Genomic DNA, 20,173 nt, shown 5'->3' on the forward strand with positions numbered 1-20,173 from the left:
AATATGGCTAAAGAGGTTATATACTCCAAATTGATGTATAGATTCAATCCAATCTCTATCAAAATCCCAGCTCACTTTTTTACAGAAATTGACAAGCTGAACCTAAAATTCACAGGGAAACACAAGGGGGCCAGAGTAGCCAAAACAATCTTCATAACTTTAGATTTGGCACTACTAATTGTATTCTTAGATATGACACCAAAAATACAAGCCACAAGAGAAAAAATAGATAAAAGCAGATTTCATTAAAATTAAATAATTTTGTATTTCAAAGGATGTCATCAAGAAAGTAAAAATACAACCTACAAAATGAGAAAAAGTACTTGCAAATCATATATCTGAAAGGGGTCTAGTGTCCAGAATACATTAAGAATTCTTACAACTCAACACAAAAAGGCAAATAACCCAGTTAAAAATCGGCAAAGGATTTGAATAGGCATTTCTCCAAAGATATAGAAATGGCCAATAAGTAAATGAAAAAATGCTTAACATCAGTCATGGAGGGAAATGAAAATTAAAGTCACAATGAGATATCATTTCACACGTTAGGATGGCTATAATTTTTAAAATGTAAAATAAGTATTGGTGAAGATGCTAGAAAATTGGAACCCTTGTACATTGCTGGTGGAAATGTAAAATGATGCATCCACTTTGGAAAACAACTTGCAAGGTCCTCAGAAGGCTTAAATATAGAATTATCATTTGACACAGTAATTCTGTGCCTACCTAGACATACACCCAAGAGAAATAAAAATAGATTTCCATACAAAAATGTGTATACAAATTGTTATAGCCCCAAAGTAGAAAGGCCAAAGTATACATCAACTGCTGCCACTGCTGTTGTTGCTGCTGCTAAGTCACTTCAGTCGTGTACGACTCTGTGTGACCCCATAGACAGCAGCCCACCAGGCTCCTCTGTCCCTGGGATTCTCCAAGCAAGAATGTTGGAGTGGGTTGCCATTTCCTTCTCCAATGCATGCATGCATGCTAAGTCGCTTCAGTCGTGTCTGACTCTGCAAAACCCTATGGACAGCAGCCCACCAGGCTCTTCTATCCATGGGATTCTCTAGGCAAGAATACTGGAGTGGGTTGCCATTTCCTTCTCCATACATCAACTGATAAGTGGATAAATAAAATATAGCTATACAATGGAATATTATTCATCCACGAAAGGCAGAAGTACTGATACAAATTACAACACGGATGAACCTTGAAAACATTATGCTAAGTAAAAGGAGTCAGACCTACAAAGCCACATGTTATATGATTCCATTTATCTGAAATGTCCAGAACAGGCAAATATAAATTGACAGTGGTTGCCAGGGGCTGGGCACAGGGAGGAATGAGAAGTGGCTGCTAATGGGTAAGGAGTTTCTTTTGGGGATTGTGAAAATATTCTGAAATTGGATAGTAGTGACGATTGTACAACCATGTGAATATAATAAAACCCACTAATTGTACACTTTAAAAGGGCAAATTTTATACTATGCAAATTTTATATAAATAAAACTGTTACTTTTTTTCAGTTAAAAAAATAAACCTGACTTTTTAGAGCAGTCTTAGGTTCACAGCAAAGTTGAGCAGACAGTTACAGAGATTTCTCCTTTGCACCCTGTCCCACACACCCCCGACCACCCTCACTGTCAACATCCCACAATGGAGTGGAAAATTGTTTACAATTGATGAATCAACATTGACACATCATAACCACCCAAAGTCCATAGGGTATATTACAAATCACTCGTGGTATCATACATTCAATATGCTTGGACAAAGGTGCTTAGTCACTCAGTTGTGTCCAACTCTTTGCAATCCCATGGACTTTAGCCCACCAGGCTCCTCTGTCCATGGGATTCTCCAGGAAGAATCCTGGAGTGGGTTGCCATTTCCTTCTCCAGGGGATCTTCCCAACCCAGAGACTGAACCTGCGTCTCCTGCATTGGCAGATGGATTCTTTACCGCTGAGCCACCTGGGTGTGTCCACCATTATAGTAGATACTCAGTCTGACAGAATAGTTTCACTGCCCTAAAAATGCTCTGTTAAAGCCATTATTTTTTTTTTTTTAAGTAGAATTATAGGAGTAAGAACCCAGTAGGAGATGTGTGCTAAATCTTCAGCTTTCTCTACCCTGGTTAGCAGCATCAGTGTCTTGCTTCTTTTTTCTTCAGTCCCTGCCCCCAAAGTTTCTTTTTGAATTTCTTTATTCCTTCCTTCACCTATGGCAGAATCATTGTGTTTACCAGTCAGCCCTACCCTGAGCCAGGAACACTGGACATGCATGCTAGGGTCTTCATTTTGTCACATATTCTCTACAGCCCTTTCCTTATGTTTGAACAGTAAACACCTCCCTCCAAAACTGAGTCAGGTAAGGCTCAAAAAACAGTCTGAGGCAACAGAGAGAAAAGGGAAGTATGGGAGCATAAGCTACAGTGAATGGGTGACCTCATTGTTCCAAAATCCTTTACTACAATTGAAAATACTCAAGGAAACCTAGACATCCCATCCTGGTAGTTTGGACAAGTATTTTGAAATCTTCCAGGTAGGGTCTAATCTATTCCCAGTTCACAATAATGAACTTAAGCCATTCTCAGAGAAGTCGGCAACCACAGAAGAGTCCAAAGTTATTTCTGTCACCCATTTTAATATTTAACACCTCTTGTCATTAACACGCCAGTAACAATGTAAAAATGCCAGTAACAGTTCCCAATGTTTAACTTAGGTTCCTGATGCATGACATAAAACAAATTACGTCTTGTTATATGCTCAGTGGAGAGTGAGAAGAGATACTATTGATTTGTATTTGGAAAATAGTTGCCTAGAAAGAAATACTAATAGAGTCTAGGACTTATTCAAAGGATGACAGATCTGCAGTCTCTAAGCACTTAGAATCCCTCTGTAGATAAAACTGAAACTGTTAGTCACTCAGTCATGTCTATCTCCTTGTGAACCCATGGACTGTGGCCCACTAAGCTCCTCTGTCCATGGGATTCTCCAGATAAGAATACTGGAGTAAGCTGCCATTTCCTTCTCTAGGGGATGTTCTGGACCCAGGGATCGAACCCAGGTCTCCTGCATTGCAGGCAGATTCTTTACCATCTGAGTCACCAGGGAAGCTCTCTGCAGACAGGGAGAAAATTGGTCTGGGTAAAAGTACATAAGGGTGTGGTAAGACATCGTTTAAGAAGCAGAATTTATGTTCAATCCTTGTAAATTATCAAGGCCACATGAGACTGAGCAAGATACCACTTCCCACAAGCTAACACAATGAGAGACTCAGGCAAGCACCACTAGCAAGTACAGGCCCCTCTAAGACCACTTTGAGGAACTGATTCCCCATCACTGCCATCTTGCACAAACCATCTTACCTAACTGAAATTGATTGGAGACATTCCCACACGTTTGCATTATCTCCGGGCTATTCCATCCTAAGGGGTATAATGCACAGCCTGAGCTTATCAGCAGTCCTGGAAAAAAGAAAAAATACACACAGGCAGAAAAAAATACAACAAGCCTCTCTCATCCCAACATCCCCTCTGGATTAGCTCAGCTCAAATTCAGCCTCTTTCACTCCGAGTTTACCCTTCCTCTTTTACCCTAGATATCTATGACACTATCAACTCAACAGGATGTCTTTACTGTGTCATGGGTGGTGAGCTGCAACAGACAGTAAAGGGGCCAACTCATAAAAAAAGGACAGTATTGGGGATTGAGACCAACCAATGTACATCTAACAGCCAAAATGTTTTTGACAATGATTCACAAAGCTGAGTTGGCCTCTCTAACCGGAGTCCTCTTCTATCTTGGTCTGATTTACAAAGAACAACAAGGTAGAGACAGCTACTTGTCCCTACAATTCAGCCTTTTCTAAGAGTCAAGTCAGTCCCTACTAGTTGAAGACAGGTTATGATTTCTGTAACTTGAAATCAGTTGCCAGATTGAGATCTACAAAAAGTATACATGTTACGTAGGCTTCTACTGGTGAGCAGGGGTCCACATTCCCTCCTCCAGAAACACTTCTGAGAGACCATTCCAGCTTCATGCTAAGCATTCCTACTTTCTTTAGCTTTCAAAACCTTCCACTGTGCCCCTTGCCTTCATCTCTCATTCTGCCCCTTCTCTTCATCTGTCATTTAATTATTAGAGGGCAACTCTGTTCAATCTTAGTGATAACCTTACTGTTCTGACCAGAGATATAAATCTGGGTCTACTTGTTGGCATTGCCTTTTAAGGACATTTGTGTCAACTACAGCTCTTGTTTACTGCCTAGGTTTACATTTTGTAACCTGTGACCCACTTCCCCTTGCCTTTGGTGATCGTGAATTGGACTAAGCGTTGGCATCTGACACAAGAGCAACCAAATTCATTGGCTGGCCAGTAATGGGTGGTATATCATGCTCTGAAGAGAATAGCTGGGCCAGATTCTTGTCTCTGGAAATTTTAATCAAGGAACACAGAAACATGCTAGTTAGCAGATGGAGCAGAAGATAGGGAAAAACACCGGGAGGTAAAATCAAGTCTGTGTCAAGCTGAAGCCAAGTTCAATCCAAAGTTATGAATAGACATCAGTTCTGGGCAAGATGAGCAAACTGATTGGTAAAAGAAGAGAACACAGTGGCAGAAATCAGATACATCATGAAGGGAAACTCCATGAAAGAGTTCCTGAAAGAGTTAGGGAATTCAGTCCTTGTCAGTAGCTTTCCAGTTCCACTTTTCTTATGTTATAATAAATCCCCCTTTTCATTGGAGAACTCGAGTCTCTGCTACTTACAACCAAGAGAGTCTAAATACAAGAACACTATACTTGAGTGCTACACCACAGGTCATGGGATGGTCACCTACCACGAGTGTGGATGCAAAACCTAACATAGTATGCTGCTGCTGCTAAGTCGTTTCAGTCGTGTCTGACTCTGTGCAACCCCAGAGACAGCAGCCCACCAGGCTCCCCCGTCCCTGGGATTCTCCAGGCAAGAACAATGGAGTGGGTTGCCATTTCCTTCTCCAATGCAGGAAAGTGAAAAATGAAAGTGAAGTAACTTAGTCGTGTCCAACTCTTCGCGACCCCATGGACTGCAGCCTTCCAGGCTCCTCCGTCCATGGAATTTTCCAGGCAAGAGTACTGGAGTGGGGTGCCATCGCCTTCTCCGATGGCAACGTGAGCTGTTCTCAATATTCAGTGAGGCCAGAGAAAAAGATATGGACCTAAAGAAAAAAACAAGAAGAGTTTAAATAGGAAAACAGAAGGAACTTTCTGATGGTGAGAGAGGGTTTAGAAACTAAAAAGAATGACCAATTAAGGTTAGAAATTCCCTTCAGTGGAATGCTTAAAATTAGAAGACATTCTTATCTGTCTGATAGTCTTAAAGGAAATGAAACTGGTCACTCAAAAGACTTTTCTAGGCTCTGGAATTTATCCAGTGGCAATGAAACAGCACTCATTTTTTTTTCTTACTACAGATAAACTGAAATCATATGATATGAAGAGGTATGCACCAAAGTATGTGATCCCAGAGTATACACAATGGGTTAAGGACAGAATTGGAAACGAAACCTCAGCCTTTTCCTGCTTTCAGTGTCTACCGTTTGAGAGAAGAGTTAACAAAAAATGAGCTTTTCCACACAGAGTAGGAAGAAAAAAACACATGTCTGTAAAAGAATAGCAGTTCTGTATTCCAGCCTCCACACTCAGATCTCTGCAATGGGCATGAGCTCTTGACTTTTCAAGCAGGGGCCTGTGTTAGCTAAATGCCTTTCCCGACATGGCTGGAGAAACCTTCCACCTTCTCCAGCCCTCCTGCTCCTTAGACTTTACCATGCTGAGAAGTTCAAGTCACAGATTACCTTTTCCAGGAAACCTTTCCTCACCATCCCCAGTGCCTACCCCAAGCAAAGTTACATATTCCTTCCCTCTGCTCCAGAAATACCCCGTGCTTACTTCTGTGATCAGAATATTCTGTGATATAAGCCCTTAAAACTGCCACCTGCTTTTATTACTGGACTGTGCATTCCTTGAAGGCAGGTATCATATTTCTCTTCAACTATGTATCCTTGTTACCTACTTATTACCTGGTATGTAATAAGTGCTCAATAAATGTGCCTGTGTCAGAGTATGCTCTGCCTATCTAAAAGACAGCTTCCTTTGCTCCCACTTCCCAAGGGGGGAGCCTTCTGAAAGGATCTCCATGGTAGAGATGAGAGGTCATCCTAGACACTCAATACAGCTACAGAATTTTAGAGAAGGAAAGGCCTTTGGAGAGTACCTACTCCAGTCCCTCTCCACTACAGATGTGGGTGCTGAGACCCAGAGAGGGAAAGCAATTTACTCAAGCTCGCAGAGCCAGTTGCTGGCAATGCTTTTCTTACTAATAAGAGAGATCCTTTGAAGTGTTGTTCTTCTAGAGACAGGTGTCCAGAAATGATCACTTTTGGCAGCAGCATCTATAGTAGGCACTCGGAATCTTATAGGCATTAAGATTCAGAGAAACAGCACGATGGCTTAAGAGAACAATACAATATTCTATACTTGAAAGTTGCTAAGAGAGTAGATCTTAAATGATCTTAAATGACTTCTCACCACAAAACAATTATGTGAGGCGATTTATGTGTTCTCTAACCTTATTGTGATAATCCTTTCACAATGCATACATGCATCAAATCAGTGTATTGTACACCTAACACACAATGTTATGTCAATTGCATTTCAATGAAGCTGGGGAAAAAGAGAAAGAGAAAGAGAAAGAGATTGGGTTCTGTAGTCCCAAAACCTAATTTCAAATTCCAGCTCTGCCCCCGTGACTTTGGCAAGTTACTTAATTTCTCTGTGCCTCAGTTACCTCATCTTTAAAATAGGAATAATAGTACTGTAACTTACAGGGCTGTTTCAAAAAGTAGTACTCATAAAGCTGCCAGGCACATAGAATGTGCTCAATCAAGATTTATTACTATTATTAAACAGCAGCCTCTCCCTCTGGCTTTTCCTTCACTTTCTACTTATATTCACCATGCTAATTTCTTCCTCACATTTTTGTCCTCATAACAGCTGAAAAGTCAAAAGCAGAACAAGGCTTGATTGAAAAGTCACCTGCTTGGAGTTGTTTTCTTGCAATTTTTCTCAGGCACCAAGTCAGAAAGTAGGAATCTGCCAGGTATGTGTTCTGCCCCAGTGCAGGTGGCCACATGCTCTTCTCAACCTGCCCTACCACCCCTCCCATCCCCCATTCTCCCTCCTGCCTTTCAGACAGGTGAGCACAATAGGTTGTAAACATACGTCATGAACTTGTAACATACAAGTGCATACTTCATTGCACTTGTATCAGAGGATTATATCACATTTGATCATAGATGGATAAAGATGTCCAAGGAGACAAATTATTTTAAAAACAAAGTCACAGGGTCATTTATCCTCATTGTTGAAAGGTTCTGTGAAGACCCACGAGATCTTCTAGAACTAACACTCAAAAAAGATGTCCTTTTCATTATAGGGGACTGGAATGCAAAAGTAGGAAGTCAAGAGATACCTGGAGTAACAGGTAAATTTGGCCTTGGAGTACAAAACGAAACAGGTCAAAGGCTAACCGAGTTTTGCCAAGAGAATGCACTGGTTACAGAAAACACCCTCTTCCAACAACACAAGAGAAAACTCTACACATGGACATCACCAGACGGTCAATATCGAAATCAAATTGATTATATTCCTTGCAGCCAAAGATGGAGAAGCTCTATACAGTCAGCAAAAAACAAGACTGGGAGCTGACTGTGGCTCCGATGATGAACTCCTTATTGCCAAATTCAGACTTAAATTGAAGAAAGTAGGGAAAACCAATAAGCCACTCAGGTATGACCTAAATCATAGCTCTTATGATTATACAGTGGAAGTGAGAAATAGATTCAAGAGATTAGATCTAATAGACAGAGTGACTGAAGAAATATGGACAGAGGTTCATGACATTGTACAGGAGGCAGGGATCAAAACTATCCCCAGAAAAAGAAATGCAAAGAGGCAAAATAGTTGTCTGAGAAGGCCTTACAAATAGCTGAGCAAAAAAGAGAAATTAAAGGCAAAGGAGAAAAGGAAAGATATACCCATCTAAATGCAGAGTTCCTAAGAACAACAAGGAGAGATAAGAAAGCCTTCCTCAGTGATCAATGTAAAGAAATAGAGGAAAACAATAGAATGGGAAAGACCAGAGATCACTTCAAGAAAATTAGAGATACCAAGGGAACATTTCATGCAAAGATGGGCACAATAAAGGACAGAAATGGTATGGACCTAACAGAAGCAGAAGATATTAAGAAGAGGTGGCAAGAATACACAGAAGAACTATACAAAAAAGATCTTCATGACTCAGATAACCATGATGGTGTGATCACTCACCTAGAGCCACACATCCTGGAATCCAAACTCAAGCGGGCTGTAGGAAGCATCATTACGAACAAAGCTATTGGAGGTGATGGAATTCCAGTTGAGCTATTTCAAATCCTGAAAGATGATGCTGTGAAAGTGCTGCACTCAATATACCAGCAATTTGGAAAACTCAGCAGTGGCCACAGGACTGGAAAAGGTCAGTTTTCATTCCAATCCCAAAGAAAGGCAATGCCAAAGAATGCTCAAACTACCACACAATTGCACTCATCTCACACACTAGCAAAGTAATGCTCAAAATTCTCCAAGCCAGGCTTCAGCAGTACGTGAACTGTGAACTTCCAGATGTTTAAGCTGGATTTAGAGAAAGCAGAGGAATGAGAGATCAAATTGCTAGCATCCATTGGATCATCAGAAAAGCAAGAGAGTTCCAGAAAAGCATCTATTTCTGCTTTATTGACTACACCAAAGCCTTAGATTAGGTGAATCACAACAAACTGGAAAATTCTTCAAGAGATGGGAATACCAGACCATCTGCCCTGACTCTTGAGAAATCTGTATGCAGATCAAGAAGCAACAGTTAGAACTGGACATGGAACAACAGACTGGTTCCAAATAAGGAAAGGAGTACGTCAAGGCTGTATATTGTCACCCTGCTTATTTAACTTATATGCAGAGTACGTCATGTGAAATGCTGGGCTAGATGAAGCACAAGCTGGAATCAAGATTGCTGGGAGAAATATCAATAACCTCAGATATGCAGATGACACCACCATTATGGCAGAAAGCGAAGAACTCAAGAGCCTTTTGATGAAAGTGAAAGAGGATAGTGAAAAAGCTGGTTTAATATTCAACATTCAGAAAACTAAGATCATGGCATCCAGTTCCACCATGTATGCATGCATGCCAAGTCACTTCAGTCATGTCCGACCCTGTGTGACCCTATGGACAGCAGCCCACAAGGCTCTTCTGTCCACAGGATTCTCCAGGCAAGAATACTGGAGTGGTTGCCATTTCCTTCTCCACCAGTCCCATCATTTCATGGCAAATAGATGTGGAAACAATGGAGACAGTGAGGGGCTTTATTTTGGGGGGCTCCAATATCACTGCAGATGGTGACTGCAGACATGAAATTAAAAGATGCTTGCTCCTTGAAAGAATAGCTGTTACCAACCTATACAGCATATTAAACAGCAGAGACATTACTTTGCCAGCAAAGGTCCATCTAGTCAAAGCTATGGTTTTTCCTGTAGTAATACATATATGGATGTGAGTAGTTACCTTTGCTGTGGAGACAAGGGAATACGATCAGGGTATGAAGACTTCAACAACATCAGTAATAGTCTATTCCTTAAGCCTTATGATGCATATATCTGAAATATTTTATACTATATTTTCAAAAATAAATAAGTCAGCCTGAGAGGCTATGTAGAATCCAGAGTGCCAGGCATCAGCTCTTATTCGGGACGTTTCAGTTCACTTCAGTCACTCAGTCTTGTCTTACTGTTTGCGACCCCATGAACTGCAGCACAGCAGGCCTCTCTGTCCATGACCAACTGCCGGAGTTCACTCAGACTCATGTGCATTGAGTCGGTGATGACATCCAGCCATCTCATCCTCTCATCCCCTTCTCCTCCTGCCCACAATCCCTCCCAGCATCAGGGTCTTTTTCAATGGGTCAACTCTTCTCATGAGGTGGCCAAAGTATTGGAGTTCTAGCCTCAGCATCATTCCTTCCAATGAACACCCAGGACTGGTCTCCTTTAGGATGGACTGGTTGGATCTCCTTGCAGTCCGAGGGACTCTCAAGAGTCTTCTCCAGCAGCACAGTTCCAAAGCATCAATTCTTTGACGTTCAGCTTTCTTCACAGTCTAACTGTCACATTCATACATGACCACTGGAAAAACCATAGCCTTGACTAGATGGACTTTTGTTGGCAAAGTAATATTTCCGGTTTTTAATATGCTGTCTAGGTTGGTCATAACTTCCCTTCCAAGGAGTAAGCGTCTTTGAATTTCATGGCTGCAGTCACCATCTGCAGTGATTTTGGAGCCCCCAAATATAAAGCCTGACACTGTTTCTACTGTTTCCCCATCTATTTGCCATGAAGTGATGGGACCAGATGCTATGATCTTAGTTTTCTGAATGTTGAACTTTAAGCCAACTTTTTCACTCTCCTCTTTCACTTTCATCAAGAGGCTTTTTAGTTCCTCTTCACTTTCTGCCGTAAGGGTGGTGTCATCTGCATATCTGAGGTTATTGATATTTCTCCTGGCAATCTTGATTCCAGCTTGTGTTTCTTCCAGTCCAGCGTTTCTCATGATGTACTCTGCATATAAGTTAAATAAGCAGGGTGACAATATACAGCCTCGACGTACTCCTTTTCCTATTTGGAACCAGTCTGTTGTTCCATGTCCAGTTCTAACTGTTGCTTCCTGACCTGCATATAGGTTTCTCAAGAGGCAGGTCAGGTGGTCTGATATTCCCATCTCTTTCAGAAGTTTAGGAAGGCACTAAGGAATCTGCATTTAATAAGCACACCAAGAAATTCTTATACAAGTGCTTCAAGGACCACTCTGAGAAACACTGTGATAGAACTTCCTCTCTAAAGAGATTAAACAGCCATTAAAAAGAATACATTTGAATCAGTCCTAATGAGGTGGATGAAACTGGAGCCTATTATACAGAGTGAAGTGAGCCAGAAAGAAAAACACCAATACAGTATACTAATGCATATATATGGAATTTAGAAAGATGGTAATGATAACCCTGTATGCGAGACAGCAAAAGAGACACAGATGTATAGAACAGTCTTCTGGACTCTGTGGGAGAAGGAGAGGGTGGGATGATTTGGGAGAATGGCATTGAAACATGTATAATATCGTATATGAAATGAATCACCAGTCCAGGTTCCATGCGTGATACAGCTTAGGGCTGGCGCTCTGGAATGACCCAGAGGGATGGTATGGGGAGGGAGGTGGGAAAGGGGTTCAGGATGGGGAACACATGTATACCCATGGTGGATTCATGTTGATGTATGGCAAAACCAATACAATATTGTAAAGTAATTAACCTCCAATTAAAATAAATAAATTTATATTTTAAAAAAGAGATAAAGAAAAATCAATGACACCAGTGCATAAAGCCCAGGGCTGAGAGTCAGAAGGCCTGGACCACATTCTCTGCTCTGCTTCAAATCTTCCACATGAGTCTTTGTTAATAGGTTAACTTCTTTAAATACCATTTCCCAAACAGAAAGCCACTTTTATAATCCTTGCTCAACATGGTAAAGATAAGTTAAATGATGACTGATGACAGCTTGGAAGACTTTTCAGGAAATGCTTGGTTTGCAGAGAAGATAATGGTTTTTAGAAAACACCACCCTTTCCTTGAATCACATTCTCAGTGATCTGTCTCCAGTGGCAATTTTCATTCAGCTTGAAGCATGTAGCATTAGGACCTTACATGGAGCAAAACATTAGTGCCTGTCTGGGTTTGTTGAATTCTATCTGCTTAACTAAACCAAAACAAAAAAGTCCAGAGTGGTAGTTCTCACTTGGGTTGGAGAAAGGGAACACAGCACACACATCAGGGTCACTGGGGAAATTTTTAAAAACATGTAGCCTTCCACCTGTTGCTATGTATATCAGTATGGGAAAGAGTGAGAGAGAAACCATTTTTTTTAAGCACTCCAGGTGATTCTGATACCTTCCCTGCTCTAGAAAGATTCTTGGCCTCCCTCAAGTAACCTGATCCAAGATCTTACACTTTTTCCTGCCAAGACTTCTTTATATTTACTTCTCACCTATTTCTTCTTCAGTTAGCTCTCACTGAAGGTAGAGGATAATTCACAAGCATCTTGCATGTGTATACACAGGGGAATGTAAATAATGACCTTATTCTCTGGGATCAGGGGCCAGCTGGTTGGAAACCTCAGCATCCCCGGGGTTGAAATAATCTCCTAACCAGATGTTTCCTTCCCTGGTTAGAGGAGGGCATGAAGGTCCCAGTGGAAGGCTCTCTGGACCCTACACTTGTCCAGCTGGATTGGCTGCAGGTGGAGCAAATAGGACCCAAGGGCCCCATCAGGTCACCTTGCTGAATCTGACTCAGGCCAGCAGTTCTTTATTTCTTCCTGTCTCTCCCACTTCCCACCACTCATCTCTGTGGACAGCCGCCAAACTGGGGAACAAAAGTCAGGCAGAGGGGAGGGAGTAGTTCTTAATGGATACTCCATCTCTTCAGTGGTTTGAGGTCTGGCAGAGATAAACCAAACCTGAAACAAATGGGCTCCTCCCCCTGATATATTTTGGTTAATGCACTAGCTGCTGAGAAGCAGTCCGGCCTGGAGCAATGAAATCAATTTCTCTCAGTTGAACAACAGGCTTCAACTTAACCCCCACAGCTCTTTCTCTTATGTCTTTTATCCGTGTAGCTCAAAACACTCTTCAGGTTTGGCTTTCTGCCACTAACAGTGCCCATCTCTGAGGAGTGAGGCACAAGATCCCTGAAGAACCTTGGATAATGGTTGTATGCCAAGGGATGCCTAGAAAATATGATACATTCAAGCAGGCTTTACCATTCCTTCACATCTGATATAACCTTGACAGGCTCCAGTTTCTAAAAAGGAAATGAAAATGACTCTTAGTTGGCTGGTATTACAGATGGGGAAGTTGTGGAAATTCAGCCATCTGTCCAATATTATTCCCTTGCCCAGAGAGAAACCTTGTAGCACACCTTGGGTCTTAACTCTTTCCATGACTACTGTCAAATGGCATTTTATTCTTGAGTTTTAAAGATCTTCATCTAAGCGTAAACACTGACTATGTTCTTATGAGCAATAGCCAATGGGGAATATAAAATGGCAGAATCATATGAGATGAAACTTATATTGATGTTTCTGTTGCCTCTGCATGACATCTGCCACTCAGTTAAAGTTCTTCCCCACTCAGTTTATGGATTAGTTCATTAGATTAGAATGTTAATTCAAATTTAAAATTTTTACAATGAGTCTAAGGAAAGAGGGAAACAGAAAACATCACCTTAACTGGCACAAAAGAGAATCCGGTACTTTTCATAAGAAGGCAAGGAAATCATATCTTAGCTTAGGGTTTCTCAACCTCGGCACTATTGACATTTGGGACCAGATATTTCTTTATTTTGGGGAGTAGGCAACTGTTTTATTCTTATGCATTGTGGTATATTTAACAGCATCCCTCACCTTTATCCTCTGATTGTCAGTAACACCCTCCCGAATATGTGATAACCATAAATGTCTCAAAGACATTACTAAATGTCTTCTGGTGGGGGTGGGGGGTGAAGGGTGTAAAAAGTCAGTCCCTGATGAGAAGCACTGTCTTAGCTCATCACTATCATTGCACCCCAAGACCACTTGAATGCAGTCATCGGAGAGAAGAAGAAAATTAGGATCTGGGCTATCTTGCCAATGAACCAATTCAAGGAAAGAAAGGAAGTGAACATGAGAGAGGTCAGTCATTTGCTTAAAACCACAGGGCAACTTAGTGAAAGAGCCAGAAGTGGGATCGAAGTTTCCTGGCTCCAGTCACCCACACTGTGCTGCTAATGGAGATGACAGTTATAATGAATAGAAATTCTAAAACTTCAGGAACAACAACACACTTCAGCCATAGATTCTACCAGCACTTTTTTCCATTTCCCCATCCAGGTGTGAAAAATAGCTCATATATTCACACACATATTTGCCTGTATCTAAACTTGCCTTTTTCTTCTCAGTTCAAATGAAACCACTTCCATTGCTTTCCTACTGTCTGCCATTTTTGCATGTTGTTCTTTCTTAGCCCATCCACACACTGCAGCATCCCAGGTCTCCTGCACTAAATTTAGAGGCAGACTGAATGAAGGAAAAGATAAGTAGAGTGAGTCGGGGCCAGAGGAAACCTAGATAGATTGTTGATGGCTACCAGTCAGGGCTAGCCTTAGATGTTGCCAGATAAGCGGTCAACTGCAATCTGCCTGGTAGCTAGCATTTCACTATTAGAGATGTATTTTTTTGGTGAGGACTGCATATTAAACTCATTCAGTAATTAGCATCTTTGTGTATGTGTTAATGAGATCACGGACCTCAGATAACTACCAGTGATCAGGGATCTTAGAGGTCAAGTTTACTTGGGAACTGTAATACTAGAGTATAGAGTTGTATACCATACTAGTAGTATACTAGAGTTGCTTCCTCTGCAAAGCAGACCTGGATAATACTGTTAAATAGGCACTCTGCAGGCAAAAGAATGTGATGAAAATCAGGGCCAAAAAACCAGATATCAATTCTGCCTACTAGCCAATCTTGCTGTGAATAAAACCCTGATGTAGATTGCACTTTGGGGAGTCCCAGACCAGGTATTTCAAAGGAGCCCCCATTCAGAGCCTTGTTGTTGTTGTCCAGTTGCCAAGTCATGTCTGATTCTTTGTGACCCCCTGGACTGTAGCACCCCAGGCTCCTCTGTCCATGGGATTCCCCAGGCAAGAATACTGGAGTGGACTGCCATTTCCTTCCGCAGAGGATCTTCCCAACTCAGGGATTGAACCTATGTCTCCTGCATTGGCAGGCAGATTCTTTACCATCTGAGTCACCAGGGAAGCCTATTCACAGCCTTAGCCTATTCACAGCCTTAGAGTTGGACAAAGAGGAGAAGCTCAGAGTGGATTTCCCTGTAAGGCAACACGCCCACTATGCCCACCCCTGCAAAGCTCCCCAACCTCCCCAATCTCAGCCACACAGTCTTACCTCCCACGAACTGTGCAGCTCCCATGCAACGTCCCATCATTCTGGAGATGAGTTCTTCCATGCAGCAGCCCAGGACAGCAGCCAGTGCCACCAGGAGCAGCAGAGCACAGCCAGCACCTGTCACCACCGTGCACATCTGCCAGGCCAGGCTGGGGATGGCACTGAAGCTGGCATAGCGCCCACACTCTTCAACCATGATCAGACTCTGCCCCTCTCCCCTCACAGGGTAATTGCACCTCCGGAATGTGCTGAATGACACTGGCTTCCCCAGCTGAGATCCAAAGAGCCAATAAGGCAGGAAGTAACTGGTAGAACTGGCCACGGCGGTAACAAGGGACAGGAAGGCCCAGAGGGTCCCCACCAGGGTCAGGCTGCTCCTCATAGTCCCAGGTTTCTCGGTGGGGATGGGGAGATGAGTCGGTTCACAGCACCAAATGGAGAAAGTTGTCATGTAGGCTCCACCAGCCTAGTTTTCATCTGCCTGGCCAGCCCCAGGGCTCAGTCATGTGCTTCTTGGCCCTTACTTCTGGATAAGGTTATTGTCTTGAGGACCATTTGGGTCCCTATGGGATTCTGCTCTCCACCACTTTTCCCATCTTCCCTTCCTTCCACCTGGTTCAGACTTCTATGATCTCTAGGCTGCAATGGAAGAACCACAGAAGTGAATTAGTGACTGTTCCGTCTACTCCAATGCAGCCTGCCTGAGTGTGTGAATGCTAAGTCATTTCAGTTGTGACCAACCCTTTGTGACACTATGGATTATAGCCCGCCAGGCTCCTCTGTCCATGTGATTCTCCAGGCAAGAATACTGGAGTGGTTTGCCATGCCCTTCTCCAGGGGATCCTCCAATTCCAGGGATTTAACCCACATCTCTTACATCTCTTGCATTGGCAAGCAGGTTCTTTACCACTAGCATCACCTGGGAAACCCAATGCAACCCAAACAGACAGCTTTTAGTTCTTGACATCTAGCTTGGAACAAGGGGTAGGAGGGAGGCCTGAATCAAACCTAGGCTCTCCAGAGAGCCCCCAGTTTCTGATGGAACGACCTTGTTTACCTGAGTCCTGGAAAGAGGTACTGCCTCAAGAGGGCCAGGAACCAAGGTGCTTTCAGAGAATGAAGGAAGAAGGAAGATCACTCACAGCGCCTGCCCATACTCCAAGGGAAAAGATGGAAGGAGCACTCACCTTGGAGTTAAAGCATGTGCCCATTTGACCTTAGTAGGATATCCAAGAGAGCATTAACTTGGGCTTTCTCAGTGTTGCATCAGTTAGGTTGAAATGGGTAAATAAAATAAGGGGCACCTAGTCTCATTCCCTATGTTCATCACTGAGTGAGCTCTGTTCAGTCACTTTTCCCCAAGAACAAAATGGGAGGCACCTTCCCAAACAGTGAGAGTTGTTTAACACTAAACTGTCTACTAAGAAGAGCTGCCCAGTCCTTTGCTGAATATAATCATGAAAACTTCTCTCTCTGAAACAGATCTGGTTCCCCCTGCCTGGCCGCAGGAACATAGATCTCGAGCTGTAAGGGCCTTTCAAAATGCCTTTTGGAAAAAGTCATCTCAGATTCAAGACGCTGAGTGCCTTTTTAGATCTAATCTCCTCAGCCCAGCTCACAAATGGCTTTCACAGACCCCACTGTCAAAAATCAACTGCTTCCCTCCCAACTACATTCATCTGCCATTGCTTTCTGGCCTGTTTCTCGATGAAAGCAGCCAGAGACCACACTGCAGCCTGCTGACAACACTGTGAACATCTCCAGCAAACAGATGGTGGAATCTGTTTCAGAAACTTCTTCATGATTCATCACCACTGCTTAAAGTTACAGGTGGTGGGAAAGGGGAGAGGGGGGTAGGGGACCAAAGGCAGGGAAATTATAGGAACTGTCCTTGGGGTCACCACCCTGCCAGTTGAGACATGGCCAGAAACAAGTAGCAGTTGTACTCAGGGTCTCAAGGACCTTGCCCAGCCATGAGCCGTGTCACAACTCTCATCAAACAATCTCTGGCATGAAGCAGGCACTGCCATCCAAGTATGTTTAATGAAACCCATTCTAGAGAAGCATCCAATTTCTAGGCTGGCAGAAATCTTGATGAATCACCTAATTCAACTTTTTTTTTTTTTTTAACATATGGGGAGGTGTGGCCTTGTAAGTGGGTAGTGATTTCCCCCAAATCATGGAGAAGCTAACAAGCAGCCAGACTGGAAAAAGAAACCCAATCTACAGATGCCTAAGCCTGTACTGTTGTACTCCACAGTGCAAACCACCCTCCTCCTCTATCACTTTACAGATGGAAATACAGAGAGGAAATGATTTCCTCAAGGGTAAAGAACTAGTGAAGTACCCTGGCTGGATCAGAGTCCAGTTATCCGATTCTTAGTATAATGCTCTTTTCTTGCTTCACCACAATTCCCCTCCCAATACAGATATAGTGTGTGCTGTGTGTTTTGCGCAGGAAGGGAGCAGAGACTATAAATTGCAGGTGTTTACTTTGGAATGTTAGGGCTTGGGAAGAAAGTGCCCTGAGCTGGGCCCCAGGGAATGAGGCTTTGTGCCTGAGAGTTGGGGGAATGAAAGAAAGATGTGATGCAGGGTTGAAAGCCAACAGGAGAAGTGAAACTAGTCTTGAGTAATTGCTGTTAGAAAGCAGGTATGCTTGGCCGCAATGAGGTAATGCCTCTGCTTGCTATATTAGAGCGTGTAAGATTATGGAAAATGCAAGCAGCTCTCTTTTATGAGATCACTTCCTGGTGAAGAAGCCCAGGCCAGAGGATGAGAGGAAACAAGCTGATAAACAGCTGCTGGGTGCACCATCATATTCCCTTCCAAGACCATTGTTTCATGTGCTTTGCCAAACAATCTCAGGTTGGTAAGAAAGGTAGTACCCCCTGGTTTACAAATGAGCAAATATGGAATCTAGAAAAATGGTACTGATGAACCCATTTGCAGGGAAAGAATGGAGATGCAGATGTAAAGAGTGGACTTGTGGACACAGTGGGGGAAGGAGAGCAAGATGAATGGAGAAAGTAGCACTGACATATATACACTATCCCGTGTAAAGTAGATAACTAGTGGGAAGCTATTGTAGTCCAGCCTGGTCCTCTGTGATTACCCAGAAGGGTGGGATGTAGGGAAGGGAGGGAGGCTCCAGAGGGAGGGGGAATATGTATAGTTACTGCTGTTTTGCATTTTGTGTGGCAGAAACCAACATTGTAAAGCAATTTTTCTCCAATTAAAAATAAATTTTAAAAAGAAAGCTAAGGAACTTGCTCAAATTTACACAGTGACTCAAATGGCAGCACCATCATTTCTCACCTCTCACTTCACCCTCCCCATATTCTTCCTCATCTCCCCAGAAGTGTTTTGACGAAAAGCCTCCATGGTTTCCCACCCACAATGGCAAATCTGTTTAAGGATGATGAAAAAAATCAGACAGGAAGGACAGGCAAGGCAGGAGGAAAGCGACTTTCTCTACCCAGCATGTCACCACCAGGACCAGGGCATTAGATGTTTCAAGTTTGTAGTCAGAACTAACCCCATATGTCCACCATGAATGTTTATCATCTTGAGATCAAGTCCCAGGACAAAAGCCAATAGAAGGGCAGAGAGTATAAGGCAGAGAAAGGGACTAAATCGGTGAGTGGTACCTGGACTATACTAAAATAGGAGGAGGGCTTCTGATATAAGGTAATCACCATCTGTGCCAAGTCAGGCTGTTTAAAAAACTATAAGACTACCAACCATCATTTCATTTTAAAGATGCCATTTTGAAGCCAAGAGATAGGAAGGTGGAATTACAAAATTCAGTTTAAATTACATATGTTTAGCTTTAGAAAAACTCATTGGCTTTCAGAATTTAAATTAAATACTTTCAACTTCAGGAAAAACTTTCTTCTTTTCTCATTTAGAACTAGGATGTCCAACCACGCTAGTTAACTTGGGACTAAGGAATGTGGGATTGTCAGGGATGAAACTATTAATAGGAAAGTCCCCAAATGGATGAGTTAGTCATTCTATCTAGGACTAGAAGTGTGGTGAGCCAGCACAATCCATGGACAGCAGGTTGAGAATCACTGACACAGATAATTTTCTCTTGCTCTCTCTCCAGGACTCAAACAATAAAAAGTGAAAAGTGACCATGGAATTAAATAATGGAGAGATGAAATCTTTATATCCTGAAGGTAAAATCTTTCTGAATCATAGGCTTGACCTCATGCAGTCAAAAAAAGGAGGTCAAAGATCCCATTGCTCAATATTTTCTGAGCACAAAATAAGCCCCAGCCCAGCTTCTCCTATGGCAATGGGCCATGTGGGGTCTGCATGTACACTGTTATACGTTCACACAGAGAAATGCATTCAACCAAATGCTTTGAGTTACTGCGCCACCTGTCATGGAGTAACCTCCCTTCATGACAGCCCTCCAAAGCAATCAAGTTCATTCCCAGGAGCTAGCCAAGTCTCTTTTACATTCACATAAATAAAAGTCACACACAATGCTATACTTCACTTTACTTCTCTTGTATATTTCATGTAGCAATCACTTTGTTTCCCTGTCCTGGAAGGCCTCACCACACAGCCACACTGGATTTCAGAAACCAAGAACTCACCCTGGTGCTCCTGCTAAATGGTCCAGTAACCAGGTATTGCTAGGTTGGCTACTGTCCCTCTTTCTTTGTTTATCACATGGTCTCTCCCCCTTGGCTGCTCTATCTCCTCAATGGATCACATGCCTGTTTCTGAGAGTGGCTGTATGAGATGCAGTGAGTGTGGCTAGCAAGTTATAATGACCAGGGTGGAAGCATGAAGACTGTTCTAAATTTATTGTCCTTACTAGAGACTAGTAGTAAGGATACTGTGGTCATTCTAAAATAGACTCATGGATAAAGGTCATTTCAACCTATAAGATGCAGGAAACACTCCTAAGCCATACATATCAAATGATCATCTACCCTGCTTTTAAAGAACTCTAGAGAAAAGAAGACTCAACAGTTTTTCTCAGTAGCTTGATGACTCTCACTGTCAATAAATCATTTATGTCTCATTTTA

The 20,173-nt window shown here is 42.5% G+C and overlaps 1 protein-coding gene across 1 annotated transcript in view; it reads right to left on the minus strand.

Moving 5' to 3' along the window:
* The window catches only part of LHFPL1 (LHFPL tetraspan subfamily member 1), a 48,377-nt gene extending 32,802 nt beyond the window's left edge, over positions 1 to 15,575 (minus strand). Inside the window, exons 1-2 of the mRNA XM_052663730.1 lie at positions 15,125 to 15,575; positions 3,367 to 3,465 (exon numbers count right to left, since the gene is read on the minus strand). Coding sequence (XP_052519690.1) covers positions 3,367 to 3,465; positions 15,125 to 15,575 — 550 coding nt within the window. The remainder of the gene's footprint in view (positions 1 to 3,366; positions 3,466 to 15,124) is intronic.
* Positions 15,576 to 20,173: the final 4,598 nt, after the last annotated feature.

Source organism: Budorcas taxicolor, chromosome X (assembly GCF_023091745.1).
Source record: "Budorcas taxicolor isolate Tak-1 chromosome X, Takin1.1, whole genome shotgun sequence".
Lineage (NCBI taxonomy): Eukaryota > Metazoa > Chordata > Mammalia > Artiodactyla > Bovidae > Budorcas > Budorcas taxicolor.